The following is a 20,508-nucleotide window of genomic DNA, read 5'->3' on the forward strand; positions in this document are numbered from 1 at the left end:
CTGAAAATGAGAAGGCGGATTACATCAGTCGCCTATAGACTTTGATGATTGGCAAATCACGCAGGATTTCTTTCTAAGTTTGGAAGAGTTATGGGGCCCGCATACAGTTGACTGTTTTGCTAATTATTATACAACAAAGCTCCCTAGATTCTTTGCGTCAGGAATTGACTTCTTCGCCCAAGCGTTAAGTTCCGAGAATTGTTTAGTGGTTCCTCCAATTTCTCTTGTTGCTTTCATTATCCATTATCTGAGCCTACAGAAAGCGATGGCTACTCTTGTAGTTCCATTATGGCCTTCGTCCAGTTTCTGGCCTCTTCTGACGAGCAAATATCGGTCGCTCTTTATAGGATGCTTTACGCTCAATGTATCCCAAGCTCTCACCCTGGGAAGAAATTCAATTCTTCAATCCAATCCAATTCCTTGGTTCTCCTCGCTTTACAAGCGAGGTTGTTGCGCTTAGATTCAAATTTTTGTAGGGATTATCCATCTTTTTCGCCCTTCGAGTAGGTTTCTGCACTAGCTTTTAGTGCTGGTATTTGCAGGATTTGACACTGGTCATTAGTTGCATGGACAGCTATGTCCAGGGTAAATGACACTGGTCATGTGAAGGGACGACTGCGTCCGTTGAAGAAGATTTCTTTCGTTTTAGAGCTTTATAAGTTGAACGAGAAGGTTTCGAGTTCTCTCGACAATAGGAGACCTATTCACTTATGGAAAATTGTGTCCTTTTTTGACACTGGTTCGCGTGCCATTCTGGCCAAGGTTTTTCACAAAGTTAAACTGCGCTGTTCCTGTTGGTTTAGGTTTTTCACCTTTCTTAATCAAGGCTGTAACTTTGTTTTTGCTAATTGTTAGATTATTTTAGTGTCTGAGCTGACTGTGTCCTAGACGTGGTGTTGGCTATTTTATATCCGTTTGCATGTAGTTTGTGGAGCCTTTGGGGGTTTAAATGATCTACTAGAGAAAGTAGTGTTTGGATATAAATGCAGTTATTGCGCGTTAGTTATTTAGTTTTCCTTGTAGGTTATTCGCCAGGCCTTTGTTTAGAAGCAACTTCGCATGCCTATTTTGCCTCGGGAGGTAGGTGTAGTTTCTTACTATAATGCAGCCTGCAGACATTGAGTCATAGGCATAGGGCCGCTTATTAGAATTGCTGTCATCGCTTGCGTCACAATTACTAAAGCCGCTATCCTGTAGTTGAAAAATTTTGGCGATATGATTTTTTTCTTGCAGGTTGTAATTGCAAGTGAAGCATGGATGGTACTCCCTCCTGCTATTAGACCAGATTTCAATTCAGGGCGGATTCTACTGTGAAGAAATATCTTAACGAGGAAATAAACAAGTTTTTGCTGTGGTGTGGAACTATGAAAATTGCGCTACAATTGCCTTTTTCTTCCTCTGTTGTCACCTTTTATCTATTTGGCTTAGATCAACAGCTTGGGCCCCCAGCCGCAATGGTTTTGGTCCATGCTGCACTTTGTTCCTGAAGATGGTCCCAATCCTTTGGATAACGTTTGTTTCAAGAACTTGATTGCGCGCGCCAAGAGGACAAGGAGCAATCCAGTTAACAAGAAAAAGCTCATGGACCCTGCCATAATTAGAAGCATTATTGGCAGGCACGGGACTGAGGAAGCACTTTTAAAGGACTTTCGTATCGCCACAAGAAGTTCTTTAGGCTTTGCAGGGTTTCTTCGTTTTAACGAGTTGGCTACTATCGCGATTTGCGATGGTTTTGTTAAAATTTTTGTGCCAAGGAATAAAATGGATGTATATAGAGAGGGCAACTATGTCTATATCGCTAAGTTATAAAATCCTTTGCTTAACCAACCTGGAGGTCTTTAGGCCTGGCAGACTTTCTCTCTTCCCCTGAGACACGAGCCTTCATGTCGGCGAAACAAGTCTCCATTTTGTTATGAAACGGTCTCAAGTCCTTGGTTGCTAGTTCATCGTGAAGATTCAGACCTTTCTCCAAGATCTTCACCTAAATGAAGGAAAAAAGTCACATATCACATTTTTAACCTAACTTTGTCCAATCTAAGCCGGTGAGATTTGAACAGGCCCCTTTATTTCTTGGGCTAGGCACACCATGCTCACTGGTATGGATTGACTGCTCATCGAAAACTGAGCTCTTGAAGGGCGCTCCTTGAATCGCAAGGCCTACTGTCTGCACCAATCTAGATAGCAATCTGAGCTTGTCGAAAACGCTTGCGTCACAGCTCTTTAATTTTCGACAGAATAGTAAGGCCCTTATTCTGCGTATGCCTATTGATGCATTCGAGCGTTTCCGTAACCGGTGATTGATGCATTTTCAACTTATCCACCATGATGTACACAAGGCCAAAAAAAGATTACGGAGGAATATTGCAGTAAACAACAGAACCTGCAGTATTTTAAATAATCAGGCCGTTTAGCATACGAACAACCTTACCTGATTTCCTATGGCGCGCTTTAGTTGGTCGATGAGTTGCCTATCGCCTGGATTATTCTTTAAATAGTCTGGGGCGAAAAATGCCTAAGAGAGATAAAATAATGAAAATGCATTTGCATATCTTCCGATCAACCAAACGCAGTAACTGTAAGAATATCGTAGCTGTTCCGACAACTGTATCTAAAACAGGCAATTTGTCAACGTACCTCTTCATACTTGGCTATCCCTCCCATAACAGCAGCATCTATGATACCATTGAGTATCATACTCAGAGGGTTGATACTCTGATTCCTATCTGAGGACAGATTAGCGATGATCCTATCGAGCTCTTTGTTCTTCGATTCCACAGTTTCAACTGCATTGAGAAGGGGGCTGATTTCAACCTAAAAAGGCATCAAAAAGGCAATGTACCGAGGTTGTATTCGGTAGAGGAAAATCTCACCCTAAATCTTCCAATTGCAGACAAACCCTGTAATTGGTACTTTGGACACCCTACCGTTCGAGGTACACAGCAAGCCATAGACGATGTGGCTACATCTTATAAGAAGCAAGCCACATAAATTATCATTTGGATTTAATTTCATTGTTGAAGTATGGAATAGGTAACGAAATTGAGGCCAAGTCACCCATAACTGTTGCAGCCTAGAACGGTTTGCGAGGCATAGAGAGACCAGAATTTTTATCGATGGCATGGTGATCCATCGCAAGGTTACCCCTGTGTCTTGCAAGGTTTCTCTTACAGTTGAATACAAACTATTTCTTCAAACCAAACTCTATCTCCTAATTTTTTGCTTGTTCTGATAGGCAGTGCAGCTTTTCAAATAGATAAAATATCTTACGAGCACAACACAACCTGTTGCTATCACAACACTTACGCTTTCTGAAGATGTGATTTGAAACCATCGAAGAATTCCAGGCAGAGGTGAAGCGATCGTGTAGGTCGTTCTTTCTAACCATAAGTTCTAGAACAAGAAGATAACAAACATTACGATACTAATTGCAAAGCGCTTTAACTCCTGCTGCAAAGTACAAAGTAGTAGCATACAACTCTGTCTCTTACCGCAAAATCCTCCGAACCTGGACGCAAAGGTCTTGAGTTAGTAAACCTTCTGACATCGTTCACCCGGTAATAACTAGAAAATCAATTCATCAATTAAATCATTAATTAGGCGTTTACACATGACTTCGCGGCCAACATATTGGTTTAACGAAACAACAGGATGGTGGCCATGTTAAATTAAGGAACCAGCCAAGTCAATCCGGTGGGATGTGAACGCTTTTACAGTAAACACGCCCTTTTGTTTGAAATGATTATTAATTATTATTATTACAAACCATTTCTAATCTGACTGTGAATATATGAAAATCATATGTGACGTGCGGATTAGAAAATGAATATGAAAGCGATCTTCGCCGTAATGAAAAACACTGAAGCGGCGGTGAAGATAAGGACTAAAAAAAAATTCAGGCCTGTACGGGATTTGAACCCATGACCACGGCGATAACGGTGTAGTGCTTTACCAACTGGGCTAACAAGCCTTATCTACTGAGCATCGCCCCCGGATAAACGCCGGTAAGAGTAGACCTTAATACAAAAAATAAACTTTTCCCGTTCGAAATGGCTGTCGCTCTCTTTAACTCTTCTTTTCATTCTACATTTTGATCACATAGCTGGAAGGAAGTTTAAAACGTAAAAAGTAAAACGAAAACAGAATGGACACGCCTGGACTTTCGCTACAAAGAGTCTTGACCAAGCGCACAAAAACTACTGACCACAGTTTCATCCTTGTACAGTTGACGAAATTCAAATGCATACAGTAGCAGTTCCATTGCGAGGTTGCAGTTTGTGCTGGTTGTCACATAATTTAGTCGATATTTGTGCTGGGCGGTCTTAAGCGATAGTTGAAAGTTGAAAACAAAATAAGCCTTATTTCACATAGAGTCATGTTTTAAGCCTTGTTTTCATACTACATCAGTACACTCACCCTGCAATTTTATCATCTACGACTTTGCCAGCAAAACGTGCTTCGTGTTCTGAGATAGGAATCACTCGGCAACACTGCAGATCTGTAAATAATCAAGGTCACAAGTACAAAACAATACCGGCCTTCATCCATTGTAGTTCATCCGACTTCTTACCTAAATGAAGCTTTTAATGTTAAGCCTGCGAACACACCCTCATTTTAAGCGCTTCGCCACGAGCGCTTCTTCGCCCAAGAGAAATTTCGAGACCTGACGCAAAGCAAGCCGGCGAGAGGTCTAGCACTAGTAACAAACCCCTCGGAAACATCTCGCCAGCTGGCTTAGCTCCAGGCCACACAACTTCTCGCAAACGAGGGAACGCTCCTGCCCCAGCGCTTGTAACGAGGACCTCCTCGTCCGCTAAATGACATCCATTTCACATTCTTGTCAGATTATTGCCATTATTTATTAACTAGAGTGATAATTTGTATTTATTACTCCTTAAAGCATACGTTAAAGGATACATTGCTTGTCAGATTCCAAGATGTCGTCTTCTGGCGGTGTGTTCTTGTCCATCATCTGAAACAAAAACCATTTCCCGAAGGTGGATTAAGTTACAGTGCTATAAAAATCACACAACTTTCAAAACTGCTACAATCATACATGTTCTTTGACTGAGAGTGCAGTATCGTAACCCTTTAACCCCTAACAGTGATTGGCTTTCACTCCTTACAATATCAACCTTGAATCAAACTTTAAGGTCGTGAGAGTAGAGAAAAATGATCCCCAATTTAGGAAACTCATGACTGTCAAACAAGTTATATTTGTCAGTGCCAGAGGTACTGTAAAAATGAAAAGAACAGTGTGTAGGGTAAACAAATATGGGCAGCAGCCAAACACTTAGGTTTTGGGTTCTTAAATGTGTAACAGGGTATTCAATTTTCTTATTTCGCGCCCCGAAAAGCGATAAAACTTGAGGGTACGTGGTCTACGTGTGATACGTATTACATGTGATGTATGAGGGCTGCGCGAGGATTGGGACAACCTGTCAGTAACAGAGGATTTTTTCTATGCGTTCACTCAAAAAAACCCACCACGAGTGGGCAAGTACTCACCAGAGCATCAGGGAACTGCGCCTTCAGTCTCTGATTAAAGGAGCCGATTTTCTCGTATTCGTGACCTCGGTAAACAAAAGCCTTGTTCTGAGGGGAAAAAAACACATTGTTAAAATTACGACATTGTCAAACAACGCCAACCCTAGATTACTACTGTGTGGTATTTAGGAAAAAATGAACAGACACGCAGGTTTCTGAGTTTCAAAGTAGCTTGAAGACACTTTTTTCTTATGATGGCCCCACCGGTAAAAAGTGCTGACATATCTCTCTTTTCTGTCAGCCTTTCCTCACGTTCTTCAATAACGGGTGAGAGGAAGGTATAAGGGAGAGGGAGAAAGGTGACTCCTTAGGAACATTTATGGAGCAGATTGGAAATCAGTTTCAATCATTTAGCCCTCCAAAACATGTTTAAAATGCAACTTCTCTAGACAATATCGATACATATTCCAGCAAAGAGGTAACGAGTAAAACGAATCAGGTAGAGGACGTCATCTTGATATAACACTGAGTTGTCTAAACAAGGTAACAAAGAAAGTGGGAATAGCTGTTCCTAAGGAATAATTTCAAAGCATATCTTGAAGATGTTGGAGTTAATGTGCGACTACACTATAGACATTAAACAAGTTTTCTCACCCTCACTGATAATGGGAAGCCTTTGCCGTAGAACCCGACTCTAAAGTACTCAGATTCTGCCCGAACCTGGGTCATGATGTTGTCGAAGAACTTGGCCTGTTTTTTCTATTCAGAAAAAAAAACATAAAGGTTACGAAGATTATCATGAACAACCACTTTAATTGAATATTCTCGTTTTCAATAATGCAGAATGCAGCAACAATACGACACGTAATCGGAATGCATCAACACGTTTGTTGAAAACCATCCAATCACAACGGAGCATAAAGTGACACGTCAGCACAGTCGATCTCACCGTATGACGGAGACTAACAGCATGAAAGTCAATCCACATCGGAAGCAACTAATTCGAAAGACAAACCACAAGATTTCATTATCGTAATAATTACTATATTAACGTTTACTCACCAAAATGTCTCCAAGTTTAACGTAATCACACAGCAGCAATTCGTATTGCTCCGTCAGCTCTTTGCATAGTTCAATCGCCTTCTCCCATGTCTGAGAGGGAGAAAAGAAAAAAAAGAAAAAAAACAGACAAATGACTATTTGGAGAACACAAGGTCTGAGCCAAGGTGCTATTGTTAGCGACTAAAGTGCAAAAATACTGTTATTTTGGAAAACATTGTGAAATGCAAACTCGTGTACTACGAAGTGTATTTTTTAAATTACATTGCAAATGAACTGCAAACGAAGTTTACAGCCCTCATCACTCCCTGTACGAACAGTTAAAAGTAGACCGCAGAAATGTACATCTTCTTTTACACACAAATTGAGTGAAGAGCCCGAGGTTTGGAGTGCGTATGAACAAACCTGGATCTACTGCCGATAGTCAAAAAGTTCAATGTCAACATGTTTTTCTATACCTTTCCTTTGTCCAGGAAGTCAATGGCGTCCAAATACAACTTTTCCTTCAGCTGGAACTCTTTAAAAATTTCGGGGGAATCCTCAGGCATCGTCTCAGGCCACTTATAGAGGCAAGAACAAATGTTAGTAATAACGCGAAAACCCTGTCGAAAAGCCAGTGACTTTAGTATTCCTTTGGTAGGGTCTCGCTATGTAAGTGCTTTATGACTGAGTGACATGAACGCATGCAAATCCAAAGGAAAAAGAACATCCAATAAGATTAAGGTAAATGTCACGAAGAAACAATAAGCACTCTACGTTTTTAACACATGAGCGGCATGAAGGGCGCCAAAACAGGGGTTGCCAAGTTACTCCCGGTGTAAGCTTTGCACATTTGTGATTGGTTGAGAAGCTGGCGCCAGTTTCAAAAGCAAATCACTAATCAATTAGAGCCAGAGATATTGCCAGAGATATTGCCGATTACAACCGACACCCAATCGAAGACTACCATAGGTTTTAAAACTCTTTTCATCACCTTGAGTAACTCAGCGTGTTTCAAGACGGTAAAACCAGCTTCTGTGAAGTTCTCTATCGTAATATGAAGTTCACAAAGTCTGTTTATACACCTAAAGGAAAATGAAAGAATAGACAGTCGAAAGTAAAACAGGGCGATTATTTCAAGGACGGCCACGAGATGAAAACATTCATAAGATTTCATTAAGTTCGAAAGAACGATACAAACTGGAATGCTTTCACCAGAAAATCTACTGCAAATGAAGGGAGGACTTAACTAATACAGGTGAATAAAGGGGGTAAGTTTCTAAAGAAACTGAGCTGCTGCGTCAGAGAGAGGTATTACAAGATAATTTGGTTGTAACAACTAAGTTTACTATGTAAATTTGCCATATAAAGTTTCTAAAGCTCTCAATTTCGAGCGCGAGCCCTTTATGAAAGCGAGAGGTGAACAACGTTCAAGATACTTTAGTTAAATATGCGAGATATCCTCACCTGATATACATGTCTTCACGACCAATCTTCTGGTAAAATTCCTGAAATTGGAAACACCACTAATTTGATATTGCTTGGTATAAAGAAAGACTCTTAACTGTGACTTTAAGAAATAGGGCTTATGATGTTGCATAGCAAAACGTCTTCGGAACGTTTCACCATCTTTATCTCTTCTACAAGTTGGGAACTAAATCTTCCGTATTTCCAAGACTATACTAAATACGTCGAGTCGAGGCTTTCTTCAAGCAATCAACTGAGAAACTGTAGCGGGACGGAAACAGTAGCGAGCTCGTCATCCCTGCATCCTTATGACAAAACTAAAAGCAACCAATAGAGCTAAAAGATCTTCTTGTCAGCTTTCCCGAAATAGCAGAGTTAGTCTTCATTTCTTACCAACAGATTTACAAGGCAGCTCATTTTCTGTTCTCTATCATCTTCACCAGACACCCTCCTAATGAGGAAACGATACAACAACGAGTTAAAACTTTCAATTCCAAGAACGACTCCGTGGGTCGCTTGATAAATTGTCGAATCTCTCTATTATTCAATTGTTTGATACAACTCACTATGCTGCCTTCAGCCTTGCTACTAAAGAGTTCAACTCGTTAATAGCAAGAGTTCTATTTGCTTGCAAAAGAAAACTTCACAGTGATTTAGTTTTCCTTCCTCGCCCAAACATAATTTTTCATAAGGACTAAATTAGGAAAATTCGGTCATATCGTCATCTTTACCTTTTCACCTTTCCAACCCACATAAATGTAATTTTGAGATGCGTGTAACATTCCTCTTATTTTCTCTCAAGATTGTGAAGGAAACATGCTTGCAATTTGAAACTGAGGTGGGAGTAGATTAATGTAATTGTTACAGAAACAGTTCCCAAGCATGTACTTGCGTGACGTTTTAGTTTCAAATTTAAGTTAGAAATGATTACATTAGTTTAAGTAGCTGTGGTGTAATTTGCATATTAAGCATATTTGCGGGATTTTGGGGGTAGGAAAATTCCGGTAAGAAAGGATTTAAAAACTGAAAGATTTGCAGTTAAAAAGCTGTTACCGTGTTACAATAAGGTCTATAATGGGCCGCAGAGTGGAAAATGGTGGGTAGGGGTTATGAGAGGCCAACGGCACATACCCTGTAAAAATTGACCAAAGTACCCCCCGCCCCCCGCTTTAACATCACTTAAGCGAGTTACCTGTATTCTAGAAGTAACTCTAGGAGGTCCGTTACTCGATTCACAAACGCTAAGCCTTCCTCACGAAACAGTATCTCGTCATCAAACTTTTCTGTTAGACTGCGAAAACAATGATTAAAATACAATATACTGCTTCAATTATGGAAATCTACATAAACTGATTGTTCGACAGAATTAAGAGACACGCCCAAGCTATTGAAAGAGAAACATTATGAAGGTTCCAACACAATGAAGATTTTATCAGTCGGGAAAGTCGTGGGAATACTCAAGAGGCTGAAATAACTATGCAGATGTTCGCAATAACAGTCACCCTGAGGTCTTGAGAACGTCGCCCTAATTTAAGTTTCGACAAACAGGAAGATAAAGTGCTTTTTAAAAGCGATTTTCCGACGCAGGTGAGTTAAAAATGTAAAGCCGGTTATTTTACTATAGATGGAGCCTGTCTGATGTAAAAAGCTGTTTATCTGGTGTTAGCTAAAAGTATCCATGACACTCTCCATAGCATTTGTCTAAATAAAACATTTGGCACAATCAAACACTGTCTAGAACGCAGTGATGCCGACCAACAGCTAAACATTATTTAGATAACCGGCCTTTAACGGTCGGTCAGTATCTTACATTTCCTTGAAGAGTTTCTTGTACTCCCTGTCGCCCTTCTTATCCATACTGACAAGTCGGTCGAGTTCGTTTACAATTTTGGTTTCCACCTTCATTCAAAACAAACAGTAACACACAACAGGATATAAATTACCCAAAGACGCAATGTCACAAAACCAATGCGCAAGTCACAAAACCGTTGTTTGTGACGAGAAGCTAATTAAAAATGACCATTTTCGCATGTGTTTGTTTACCAATGCCTTCCCTCTACAAAGAGGTCGTGAAAATGAAAGTCGCTTTCATACACACTTATCCCAATATTTTTCAGTTTCTGTTCCAGTAAAATATCAAAACGAACGAAACCGTTATTAGCAGGTAATTTAGTGTTAACAACTGAATTGAAAACGTAAATTGACCACCGTAAAGAGTAAAAAAGTTGACGTTTCGAGAGTTAGCCCTTCGTCAGAGCGATACGGTTATTAGTTCATTACACATCAACCTTGCATCACTTATCATACCATCGTGGCCGCGCCTTTGGAATTAAGTTCACATTGTACCATGTCAAAGAATATGGGTAATGTTGCTTTACGTAATTCTGAAAAAGAAAGAGGAAAAAAAAAAAACAAAACGATTCAAGGAAATTGTGAGCTATATGTTTCAACATGGAGCTAGGAAACAAACAAAGAACACATCGATTCCACTCGTACTTTATTGAATATTCTTTTCCGGGCACATTTGATCGAAATGGATCAAGTGACACAATCCAAGCAGGCGATACCTCCAGTTACATTCAACATTTGTCTTTCTCTTATGTAATGCCGTGAACATTCTACTAGTAACTCAACAAGTACAAAATTATTTCCATGCTTGACAAGTCTCGGAGGTATGCACGGCTATTCGTCTACCTCACCTTTTTGAAAAAAGGTGATGTAAACAAGGTGGCGGCCTTGATGTACTGTCATCAATAAGTTATTCTCCCCTTTTACTCTCCCACAAGGCCGCCAAACTATGTACATCAAGTACCTTGATGTACATAGTTTCACAAACTTTATTTCTCACGGCCGTACTAGACTAAGCAGCTCCTTTAATTTAAAACACCGATCTGTAAAACGAGCAGTTGTCAGGCCTCCTACTTTAATTGCATTGTGAAACTTTGGAATTACTCTTGTTCTATTGCTCCTTCTTCTAGTTTTTCGAGTCCGCTCTCCTTCCAGCTTTTCGTTAAACAAACCCTTTTTGAACGCCTGAGAACGTCCTTTGGCATTGACTGGCCCTGCACGTGGACACTATTTAGAATTCGCTCGTGTCACAAGCTATAGGTGCAGCTGACAACACACAAACTTGTTGTATAGTTTAGATTCCTTGTGTTTTATTGAACTTTAGCTACAGGGCGGTGCCTCACATGGGACACCAGTCCCGTTCGCACCTGCCCTTTTGGGTTAGAATTAATTTTTGTTCCTCTCTCCATTCATTTTTGTCTCTATGTAATATGTTTTTGTAGTTAGTACTATGTTATAAACCCAATAAAGTTGTTAAAAAAAGTCTGTCCTCGTCCGTCTCCACTTTGTTAAGCGAGGAGCAGCGAAACAGGCGCAGTAGAAGGATTGCGAAGCGCAAACGTGTTCATTGAATTCCCGCTGCTCCTGTTTTCATCGCAGTTTTAACTATGAACTGAGAGAAAACAGAAGATCTGCGAACAGACTAATTCATTTTACAGCAAGGAAACATAATCTGCCTCACCTGTTTCAGGAACCAAAGTCATTTCCAAGAAAGGACAAACCATGCTCAGCATGAAATTCTTCTGAAAGGAACCTGTCAAATGATTGCGTAACAAAGTTCAACGACGTTTCTAAGAAAAAAGGCAGTTAACGATAAATAGCTCGAGTTGTATTCAAAATCAAACAGAAATTCCGTGTTTTAGAACTAGTTTCCTGCCATTAGGAAATGGCTGGCACTTTCTTTTATCACCATCAGTTGACATCCACCTATAAATTTCACCGCCATTGCAGCTTTGGAGAACATTTGAAAGACTCATTCACTTAACTAGCTCCTTCTAGCAAGTGCCCGTATGTTGAGATAATACCTAATTTCATTCACCAACGTCTGTGAGGCACCACCGCGTGAAAAAAGACCAGACAACAACACAAAGAGCTTTGTGCACTTCTGAAACCCTTTTCGATAAGTACGCGGGTTCTTAGTCACGCCCTGCTAATCATAGCTAAGCTGAACAGGGAGCGAACGGTTTATCCAAGAAGACTAGAAAATCTAACCATCTACGAAATTCACCGCTAGCGTAGCACATTTTCGTCAGTTATTCTGAGACCTTTGATATCGCTCCCGCTTGGTCTCGCTTCGTCCCGTTTAGACCCGCCTTGTTTTGGCCTGTGTAACCGGTGCAAAGCTATGCATCAGGTCACAATTCATTTCAGGATCACAAACACAACTTACCAAGACCCTGCCACATCTGAACAATCTCAAACCCCATGACCTGCCTCATGTCACCATACCTACCAAAGAAAGACAAAAGAAAGAGATTTGCAGGTGTATTACAAAAGTTTAGCTAAACACAGTCATCGATATCATACACAGTAGATAAGGACCTTTAGCAAACCACGACGGCGAAGACAACGAGGAAGTGGAAAAACAAAAGATCTAATGAGCAGAACAATAGCTCAGCACGTGCATTTAAAAACTGTGTACATTTCTTAGCCGTCCTATGAAAAATAACGTGAAATCATCAGAATTTGCGTGGTCTGATAAAGGAAGGCAGACGACGTCAGATTATTTAGGTTTCCATTTGGAACTCAACGCCGCTCTCATACGTTATGCTGAGGTTAACTTGCGACGCCAAAAGAGATGGTAAATACATCCAGTCGTTCGCGAAATTCCAACTAAAAATATGTATTCATTTTTAAATCGACGTCTTCCTCGGCGTTGCCGTCCTAACTGCGAATGGTCCCTGATAGCATGTCCCCCACCGCGACCTCACTTATTTCAGGGGATTCCAGACAAGGGGGGCTTATTGGAGATGACAGCTTATAAAAAGAGGAGGGACTAGTTAGAATTCCTCTGTCGTGTTCATTTTTGCCACATATAGTGAAGTAAATGAAAACCTACAATATATGTAACAGATACTATTACAGGCTTGCACATAAAAGTATATTTAGTACTGAAATGCTACCTCGCCCAAGTGAATAAAACTATACAAATATTTGAGAGTACAGAACAGAACATCATGCACCACTTAAAATGTGATTTCGGCGTTGATTCACAATCAACAGTACACCATAGCAGAAGCACACAGGGGCTCTATGCGGCGTAGCCAATTAGGTTGCAGGTTTTATAACACGTGGTACCTGTCGATGATCTTGTTTCTCTTGACCTCAGTGAAGTTCTCCAGTTGTAGGTGAGATTGAGTGAGGAAAGACACCGCTAGATTGAAGTAGTTGTTCCACAACTGCAACAGTGAAAGTAGTCACAAAAAAATGTCGTTAAGATAAAACAACAAAACGAACGAGTTCTACGTCAGAACTACGGCTCTCACCTGATAGTCAAAGTTATCTCCTGAAAAGTTATCAATCAGGGCTTGTGAAAAGTTCTGAGTGGCCCTTAGAATCACACTGAAAAAAAGCAATTTGGAAATGTCACTGTCAGGAGAGGAATGAGCTAGAAAGGAGGAACCTGGAGGAAAAGACCACTATACATGATCTCTTTGGCAGCTAAGGAACAAGAGGATAAAGAAGAAGGATATATGGCACACTGCCCTTGCTGGGAAATGCCTCTTTATTGATCAATTAAAATGTGATTTCCGCGTCGATTCACAATCAATAGTATACCATAACAGAAGTATACGGGGGCTATATGGGGCATAGCCAATCAGGTTGTATGATTTTATACCATGTGGTACAAATTAACCAATCATATGGCCGGATTGGCATCCAAGGTCGCACTTTTCTGGATTAAAGAAGTTGTATTTTTGCAGTTACATTATTCCCAACGTGTCGATGAATTGCCTTATTCGAAGATCATGCTGAGACTTCTCACCTGTTCCCCAAGATAATGATGACAATCCAGTCCCTGAGGAAGATTCCACGCTTAACGATTTCAATGAACACAACAAAGACATTCACCAGGAAGTCTTTGAGTTCTTTGTTGTCTTTGAACTCCTTCAGATACAGACTGTAATGTTTCTCTTCCATAATCAGTAACAGGTTTATCAAAACTGCCAGGAGATGCCTCTGAAGGTAAAAAGAAGAAGAGTTTAAGCGAGCAACATAACATGATAAACTCAACCCAGCACGGAGGCTTCGTGCAATTTAAATAATTTCTACTGAGGGCAGATCTCTCAATGACATTTCCGGCGTGTCAACTTACCGCAAGCTCACTTGATCTGTCTACAGTCATCACCGTTTGGAACACAGGTTGTAGTAAGGTTCTCACCACAAGATAAACGTCGTCTTCAGTTGCACCTTCCTAGAGAAATTTAAGACAGTCGTAAATTGTGATCACCCGTGTCTATCTCCAAATTCAGAAAAGTTAACAGGAATGCCACGAAGGAGTGACAAAGGGATGGATGGAAAAGGAATGAATTATGTTTTGGGACAAAACGACTACTCGGAAAAGGCTTTCAGCCATCTTCCGAGCTAAAAACGAGTCACGGCTTTAACAAACTTTCTGATGCAACTTCTTCTGCGTTCGTTTCCTGATTAATTTACCGCTTTATCATTTGATGGAATGTTTCTCTTCCTTTTCATTGACCGTGACCTGCATGTAACCTCCTACATGTAATAGGTTACAAATAATCACGATTCTACAGCTTTGTTCATTCTCCTCAACTGCATGTGACAGATCACTCCCCTAAACTGTCAGAGAGTGACTCCCGAACATAACTTCCAAAACTTAACTGGTTGATCGAAAGTTACACAATTATTAAACTCAGTTACAACTATAGTTTTCATTTTCTGTTCGTCTTTAAGCACTAGTTTTTGCCTTTCTCGCATGGATTTAGGGAGGACTTGGAGGAGTCCTCGTAATTATTTTATTCGATTCTTGTAATTAACTTACCGCAGCTTTTTTGTGCAGTGAGGTGAGAATTGATCCCACTATTTCGGCACATTTTCTCATGTCTTGCTTTTGTATCAGTTGTTGTTGAATGGTAGCCACAAGAACTGGCATCAAGATTGCCCTTGATTCTTAAGGAATAAAAACAAACCAATTCATTGCTTATTGGTACGGTGGATATGCAGTAATGACATTCAGAAATTTATGGATGAAATAGCTCATGTAAAATTACGTACAGCAATTGCAAGGAAAGCAGCAGAGGAATCGGACGTCGTGTTTTGTGACAACAATGCCTATGAAAAGAAAATTTACCTTTGTGCACAAAGAGCTCACTCTTTACTGTTGCATCAATAAACTGCAGTCTGCTATTGTTAAGCCCTTTCTGATCCTTTGCTGCACTGAGAAGAAAATCCTTCGCAATGGTACTAAGAAGAAAAATATACAACGAGAACATAATTACATCCGGAACTAAGCCAGAAGTTGCTTTTTAAAGGCCCTTTTCTTCCAAAGGCAAACTTGCGTCAAATATCTAAAGGGGGTAAGTTTCTAAAGAAACTGTGGTGCTGTGTCGGTGGGTTTCGAGCGTTAAAGTCTGACGAGGGGCTAACGCTCGAAACGTCCGCCTTTTTACTCTTTAAGGTGGCCAATTTACGTTTTCAACTCAGTTGCTAACACTAAATTACTTACGTCAAATATCGCAAAACACGTTCACCGTTACTATAATTGCTTACATGCAAAAAAATTTCCGAGAAATTAAGAATGATAACAATTTTTTAGCTATAAAGTAAAAAGAGATCTTCACGTTATGTTACAAAATCACATTTATCGACTCCAGGTCAAAAAGTGCGCGTTTGAGACCCGGCCAGGTCATTGTGTCTTGTTCTTGGGCAAAACACTTATATTTTCGATTTTAGACGTCGATTTAAAAATGAATATATATTTTTAGTTGTAATCTCGCGAATTACTGGATGTGTTTACTATCTCTTACGGCGACACAAGTTACTCTCAGCATAACGTATGAGAGCGGCGTGGAGTACGAATGGAAACTTAAACAATTTGCCGTCGGGTTCCCTTTTTAAGACCACGAAAATTTTGATGATTTCACGTTGTTATTTTGCAGAGGGCGGCTAAGAAATGTACACCTTTTAAAACGCACGTGCTGAGCTATTGTTCTGCTCATCAGATCTTTTGTCTTGCCACGTTCTCCTTGCCTTCGCCGTCGTGGTTTGCGAAAGGTCCTTACTGTTGCAAGACGCTGCGTTGAAATGTTGCGCGCGTTTGACCGGGCCTTAAGCAAACCACGACTACGACAGCAACGACAACGTGGCAAAACAAAATACTTATGAGCAAAACAGTCGCTCAGTGCGTGAAATCAACAAAATTTGCGCGCTCTGAGAACGGAAATTCCCACGGCCAATTGCCAAGCTTCCATTTTGAACTCAACGCTGCTCGCATACGTTATCCTGAAGTAAATGTGTAACGCCGTGAGAGACGGTAGACGCGTCCAGCTACTTGTAAAACTCTAACTAAAGATATAAATTCAAGTCTTAGATCGACTTCTTCCTCGGCGTTGCCGTCCTACTGCTAAAGTTATCAACCGTCCGCTAAAAAATAATTAAAGTGAAAAAAATGAGAACTGACCGGGTCTGAAGTGTTATTAAAGGTTAGATGGCAGTTCTGGACTGACATAACTTAAGAACAAACAATTTGTCACCTTAATTCTTCATAGCTAAACACTTTCAAAGAATCTTGATAAATTCCTGAAAAATTCACAATTGCTAGAGACTGTCGAAGAAATAATGAAAATAAATTAATTAACTTCTGCTTTCAAAGCAAAACATTCGGCTTTCGAAATCTAATACCCATAACAAAAACTTGCTATGGGTAGATTTTAATAATAAGAGGAACATTATCTAGTTCCTGGAGAATACTTCTCCTTTCACTTGGAGACTATGTCGGTTGTAAGATAAGCAACGTTTACAACGTACTTTTAAAGTTATGTCTGGGAGACGTGAGGATATCAGTGCGTTAAGATCAGTGAACACGGAGGCCAGCTCTTGTTTAAAATTCTCGTAACTTTTCGCATCTCGTCCTCTATTCATGCTAAAAAAGAGAAAAGAAACTGTTTGGGAGATTATATCAAAGTAAAGGTTTCCTCTACGCCCAAATTATATATTAATAATGGAAAAGTAAAATGCATGAAACAGAGCTTATCTTTCAAACAGAGAGGACTGGCGATAGACGAGGCAAGGAGGAAAAAATGGAAACCAGGCAATAACAATTAATGGAGTAAATTTGCATCGAGTGTCAGGAGAATCTGATACAAAACTAGTTTTGCTTCCCTGCACTTGATTGGTCGAGAATACTCGTGTCACCTAGTCAGCCAATCAGACGCTTACATGAAATCAACCACACCTTGTTCACCTCGCGTTTTCCCGCGCTTTCCCGCGCTTTCTTGCGTTCGGAGCAGATCACGTGTTTCTACGACTGATTCTCGATTCCTTGAGAAATTTATCTTCGTTCCAGTCAGCTGTTTTAAGAATTATTTTGGTCTTGGCTTTCCCTAAAATTCACTAAAAGTGCTCGAAAACAAACAAATACTCGAATAGAATACACGATCGCCAGTTAGGGTCTCGACAGATGACGATCACTATTTCATTTCATATCATGACTGTCTCCACGAGCGGGCAAGATAAAACAAATCCTAACTTCTCATTGGATATCTACGGGGCTGTTAGGATCACTTTGGTGTTGGTTTCATGACACCCGGTCGAAACGTGCCCTAGCAAATGCGTATTGCACAAGAGAAGTACAAATAGTTACTTGCCTGATCAACAGAATTCTTGATTGAATAATGAATTTAAAAAGATATTCTAAGGCCTGGAAAAAAAAGAGAGAAAATGGAATTAGATTCACACCCAACCAGATGAAATAGGTGAAAAGACCGGCAGTCGATGAAACAACCTTATTCTGTTCTAAATATTAATAAAATAATACAACATCAAAAAAATTGTTTGAGTGACTGATTGTCTAAACAGAAAAATTAAGCGTAGTTGCAAATAGTGACGGAGACTAAGTCGGAGCCGTAAAAGTTAATCGGGAAAATCTGAATCATAAGCGGAATCATGAGCCGAACGGAATCAGAAAAATCCGAACGTTTCCGATTCCACCTTGGACCACGACGCCAAGGATATAATGACAACCAGATTGCTGGAGTCGCAATCAGAAGCAGAAGAACCAACCAATAAGAATGCTAATCCTAAGGCCCTCAGATTGCTTACGACTCTGAAAAAATCTAGTTTTCATTGAATCATGAGCAACAGATAATGTCAGCATCTGTATTCTGCTTGCGATTCCATACGTGGTTTCATTAAAAGCCGGTTACCGGTGGTCTACCGCTGCCCATGAGACCTCTCACCCCCGTCTGTTGACCCTGCGAGCAGGCGCTCGTGTTTGGGTTTTCGCCTTACGGCACTTTTACCAAAAAAATAAATTAAATTTATTGAAGCCCCTGGATTCCATTGGTTTGATTTTCACCGGATCATATCGTTTTGTCTCTCTGAATACGACTCCGACTTCGACTTCGTCTAAAGTGGAAATCAACTTTTAGTGGATGATGATTAGCATTACCGTCAAGGTATTTCTGAGGTTATCCATTTTATCGTTTTCTCCTGTATATATCAGGGTCTGTTTCAGGCGGTTAATTAGCTTCCTACGGCAAAATAAATATGTAAAAGAACAAAACAAAAAATGAAGTAAAAGAAAAAAAGCCAAACAAAAATGGAAGTCTTCACTGAAGATAAAAATTTCAATGCAACAAATGCACAAAGTACAAAACAACAAAAAACAAACAGACAAAAAAGAACAACAGTAAGTTAATGCAAAATATAAATGGAGTGAGACAGTCGTACTAGGAAGCAACAATTTTGGTTTAACAGCATTTAATAGTTATTTTTACGACATTTCAACCTAACATCCTATTAACAATAATTTAGGTTTTTGTAAAATGTTCAGTTGAGCGCTATGCCAGTTAAACATGAAATGTATAACTTTTAGGAACAGAGTTTCAAGAGGAAGGAAAACCAGTTGAAGACTGATTAACACCCGGGTAGTTAAACAGGAGCATCCAGATGTTGAACTCATCTGCAGCAAACCAGTAAAGGAACCGGATCTGGGAAGATCGAGGCTTAACCAATGAAAACAACCCAGAGCATGTAAAAGAAAATATAACTACCCCTTCCTCTGGAAGCCATCTTCCGCCACACATCATTTCTGAAGAAAGCTTATACGAAGAAAATAAAAAGCGAAATGAAACAGTCCATCCATCTATCGGGCAGATTCACCGGTAAGCCTTGATTTGGTTCACTCGCCCCAGTTTTCACGGCTCTCGTCCAACCGTACACTAGTCGTACAAACTTACCGGTGCGCCAAGGCTGCACTGAAATGTTTTTCAATATATGTCGTCAGCACATCTTGGAAGTGTTGATATTTTTCAGCAGACAAAATGCAGATGATAAAAACCTGGAAAAGCAACGAATTTAGCGCTGATCAAAATCCAATAATGAATTGATTTACTTTATAGGATTTCAAGCAACTCATTTGCCCTGGGCATGAACTCATGACGTTGAAGATAATTGTTATTCATTCGTCACGGACGTGGTACGATCAAAGAGATCTACTAACCATACATCTACTTACCAGAAAGGCAAAGCGCTTTATCAGAGTTTTGTTCCTTAAAACCCAATAAAAGCTTTATCTATAAATTAAAACATCCACGCTCTTCCAGCAAAAATTAAGTTGTTCCTATACAAATATCTCCTGTCCTAACCTCGCTATCTTCATCCCACAAGAGTTCCTTCTAAACTATCTCTCTTCATATTGGTTTTGTTTCTGACCTCTTCACATAAATGCATCAATGAAATGCGTTTCCCGTACGTAAATGTTTTGCTGACCAGTTTACTTCACTCACCAAAGCTTGAAACACGAGGTTTCCACACTGTTCTGAACTTTCGTTCTGAATGGCAAACAGGGCGTCAAAAATGTCTTGAAGAAACTGTGAAATTATCAAACACAAATAAGTAATTTGTACAGTTGGCTATTAGTAAGTCGATCCCATGGCTCGATTCTCGCGCTGGCTTGTAAGTTGATTTCCCCAAGTCTTGCTTTAAAAAAATCACCAGAAGTTTATTCTTACTAAATAAAAACCTCGATATCTTTAACACTGCACCAGCTCGAGGCAGTCCCTTTTCTTCATCAGGTCAATTTTAAGAAAAGTTTACCGTCAATGACTCAAACCTCTGGGTAAAGATCAAACCCCTGGCTAAAGATCAAATATGTTTCGACAAAATATAAAGCAATACATTCGACCCGGTTACAATAACCAGGTGAACTCTATTACTTTCCTGTCTTCCATGAATGATCAGATCGATCGAAATTATTACGAGAAAAAAACCAACAACAGCAATCAAAATAACCTTAACAATTTCTTCTCCATCGATTTTCAGCAAAGAAGTTAACACCGATGGGATTTGACGCTTCTGTTGTCTCCATCTCAACAGACCAACGAGATCAACTGAAAAAATATCAATGATAGAACCTACTTGTTAAAAGGGTAAATAAAAAATAACTCGGATATTACATACAGAAAGTTGTTCCTTAGCCACTGCTCT

General features: G+C 39.9%; 1 protein-coding gene across 4 annotated transcripts in view; it reads right to left on the bottom strand.

Moving 5' to 3' along the window:
- The window catches only part of LOC113664560 (dedicator of cytokinesis protein 1), a 40,538-nt gene that overhangs the window by 5,366 nt on the left and 14,664 nt on the right, over positions 1–20,508 (bottom strand). For all 4 annotated transcript variants that reach the window (XM_089192293.1, XM_027180175.2, XM_027180174.2 and 1 more), the window contains exons 24-55: positions 20,314–20,411; positions 19,809–19,892; positions 19,260–19,360; positions 18,470–18,551; positions 17,667–17,719; positions 16,828–16,942; positions 16,554–16,624; positions 15,152–15,264; positions 14,843–14,970; positions 14,153–14,251; positions 13,823–14,016; positions 13,323–13,398; positions 13,135–13,235; positions 12,227–12,285; positions 11,519–11,590; positions 10,297–10,373; positions 9,800–9,888; positions 9,182–9,280; positions 8,383–8,440; positions 7,990–8,030; positions 7,517–7,607; positions 7,002–7,103; positions 6,547–6,636; positions 6,139–6,243; positions 5,506–5,592; positions 4,915–4,969; positions 4,414–4,495; positions 3,489–3,561; positions 3,304–3,390; positions 2,635–2,811; positions 2,429–2,512; positions 1,829–1,981 (exon numbers count right to left, since the gene is read on the bottom strand). In XM_089192293.1, the coding sequence (XP_089048419.1) occupies positions 1,829–1,981; positions 2,429–2,512; positions 2,635–2,811; positions 3,304–3,390; positions 3,489–3,561; positions 4,414–4,495; positions 4,915–4,969; positions 5,506–5,592; positions 6,139–6,243; positions 6,547–6,636; positions 7,002–7,103; positions 7,517–7,607; positions 7,990–8,030; positions 8,383–8,440; positions 9,182–9,280; positions 9,800–9,888; positions 10,297–10,373; positions 11,519–11,590; positions 12,227–12,285; positions 13,135–13,235; positions 13,323–13,398; positions 13,823–14,016; positions 14,153–14,251; positions 14,843–14,970; positions 15,152–15,264; positions 16,554–16,624; positions 16,828–16,942; positions 17,667–17,719; positions 18,470–18,551; positions 19,260–19,360; positions 19,809–19,892; positions 20,314–20,411 (2,996 nt within the window). The remainder of the gene's footprint in view (positions 1–1,828; positions 1,982–2,428; positions 2,513–2,634; positions 2,812–3,303; positions 3,391–3,488; positions 3,562–4,413; positions 4,496–4,914; positions 4,970–5,505; positions 5,593–6,138; positions 6,244–6,546; positions 6,637–7,001; positions 7,104–7,516; positions 7,608–7,989; positions 8,031–8,382; positions 8,441–9,181; positions 9,281–9,799; positions 9,889–10,296; positions 10,374–11,518; positions 11,591–12,226; positions 12,286–13,134; positions 13,236–13,322; positions 13,399–13,822; positions 14,017–14,152; positions 14,252–14,842; positions 14,971–15,151; positions 15,265–16,553; positions 16,625–16,827; positions 16,943–17,666; positions 17,720–18,469; positions 18,552–19,259; positions 19,361–19,808; positions 19,893–20,313; positions 20,412–20,508) is intronic.

Source organism: Pocillopora damicornis, chromosome 13, assembly GCF_964200805.1.
Source record: "Pocillopora damicornis chromosome 13, jaPocDami1.2, whole genome shotgun sequence".
Taxonomy (NCBI): Eukaryota; Metazoa; Cnidaria; class Anthozoa; order Scleractinia; family Pocilloporidae; genus Pocillopora; species Pocillopora damicornis.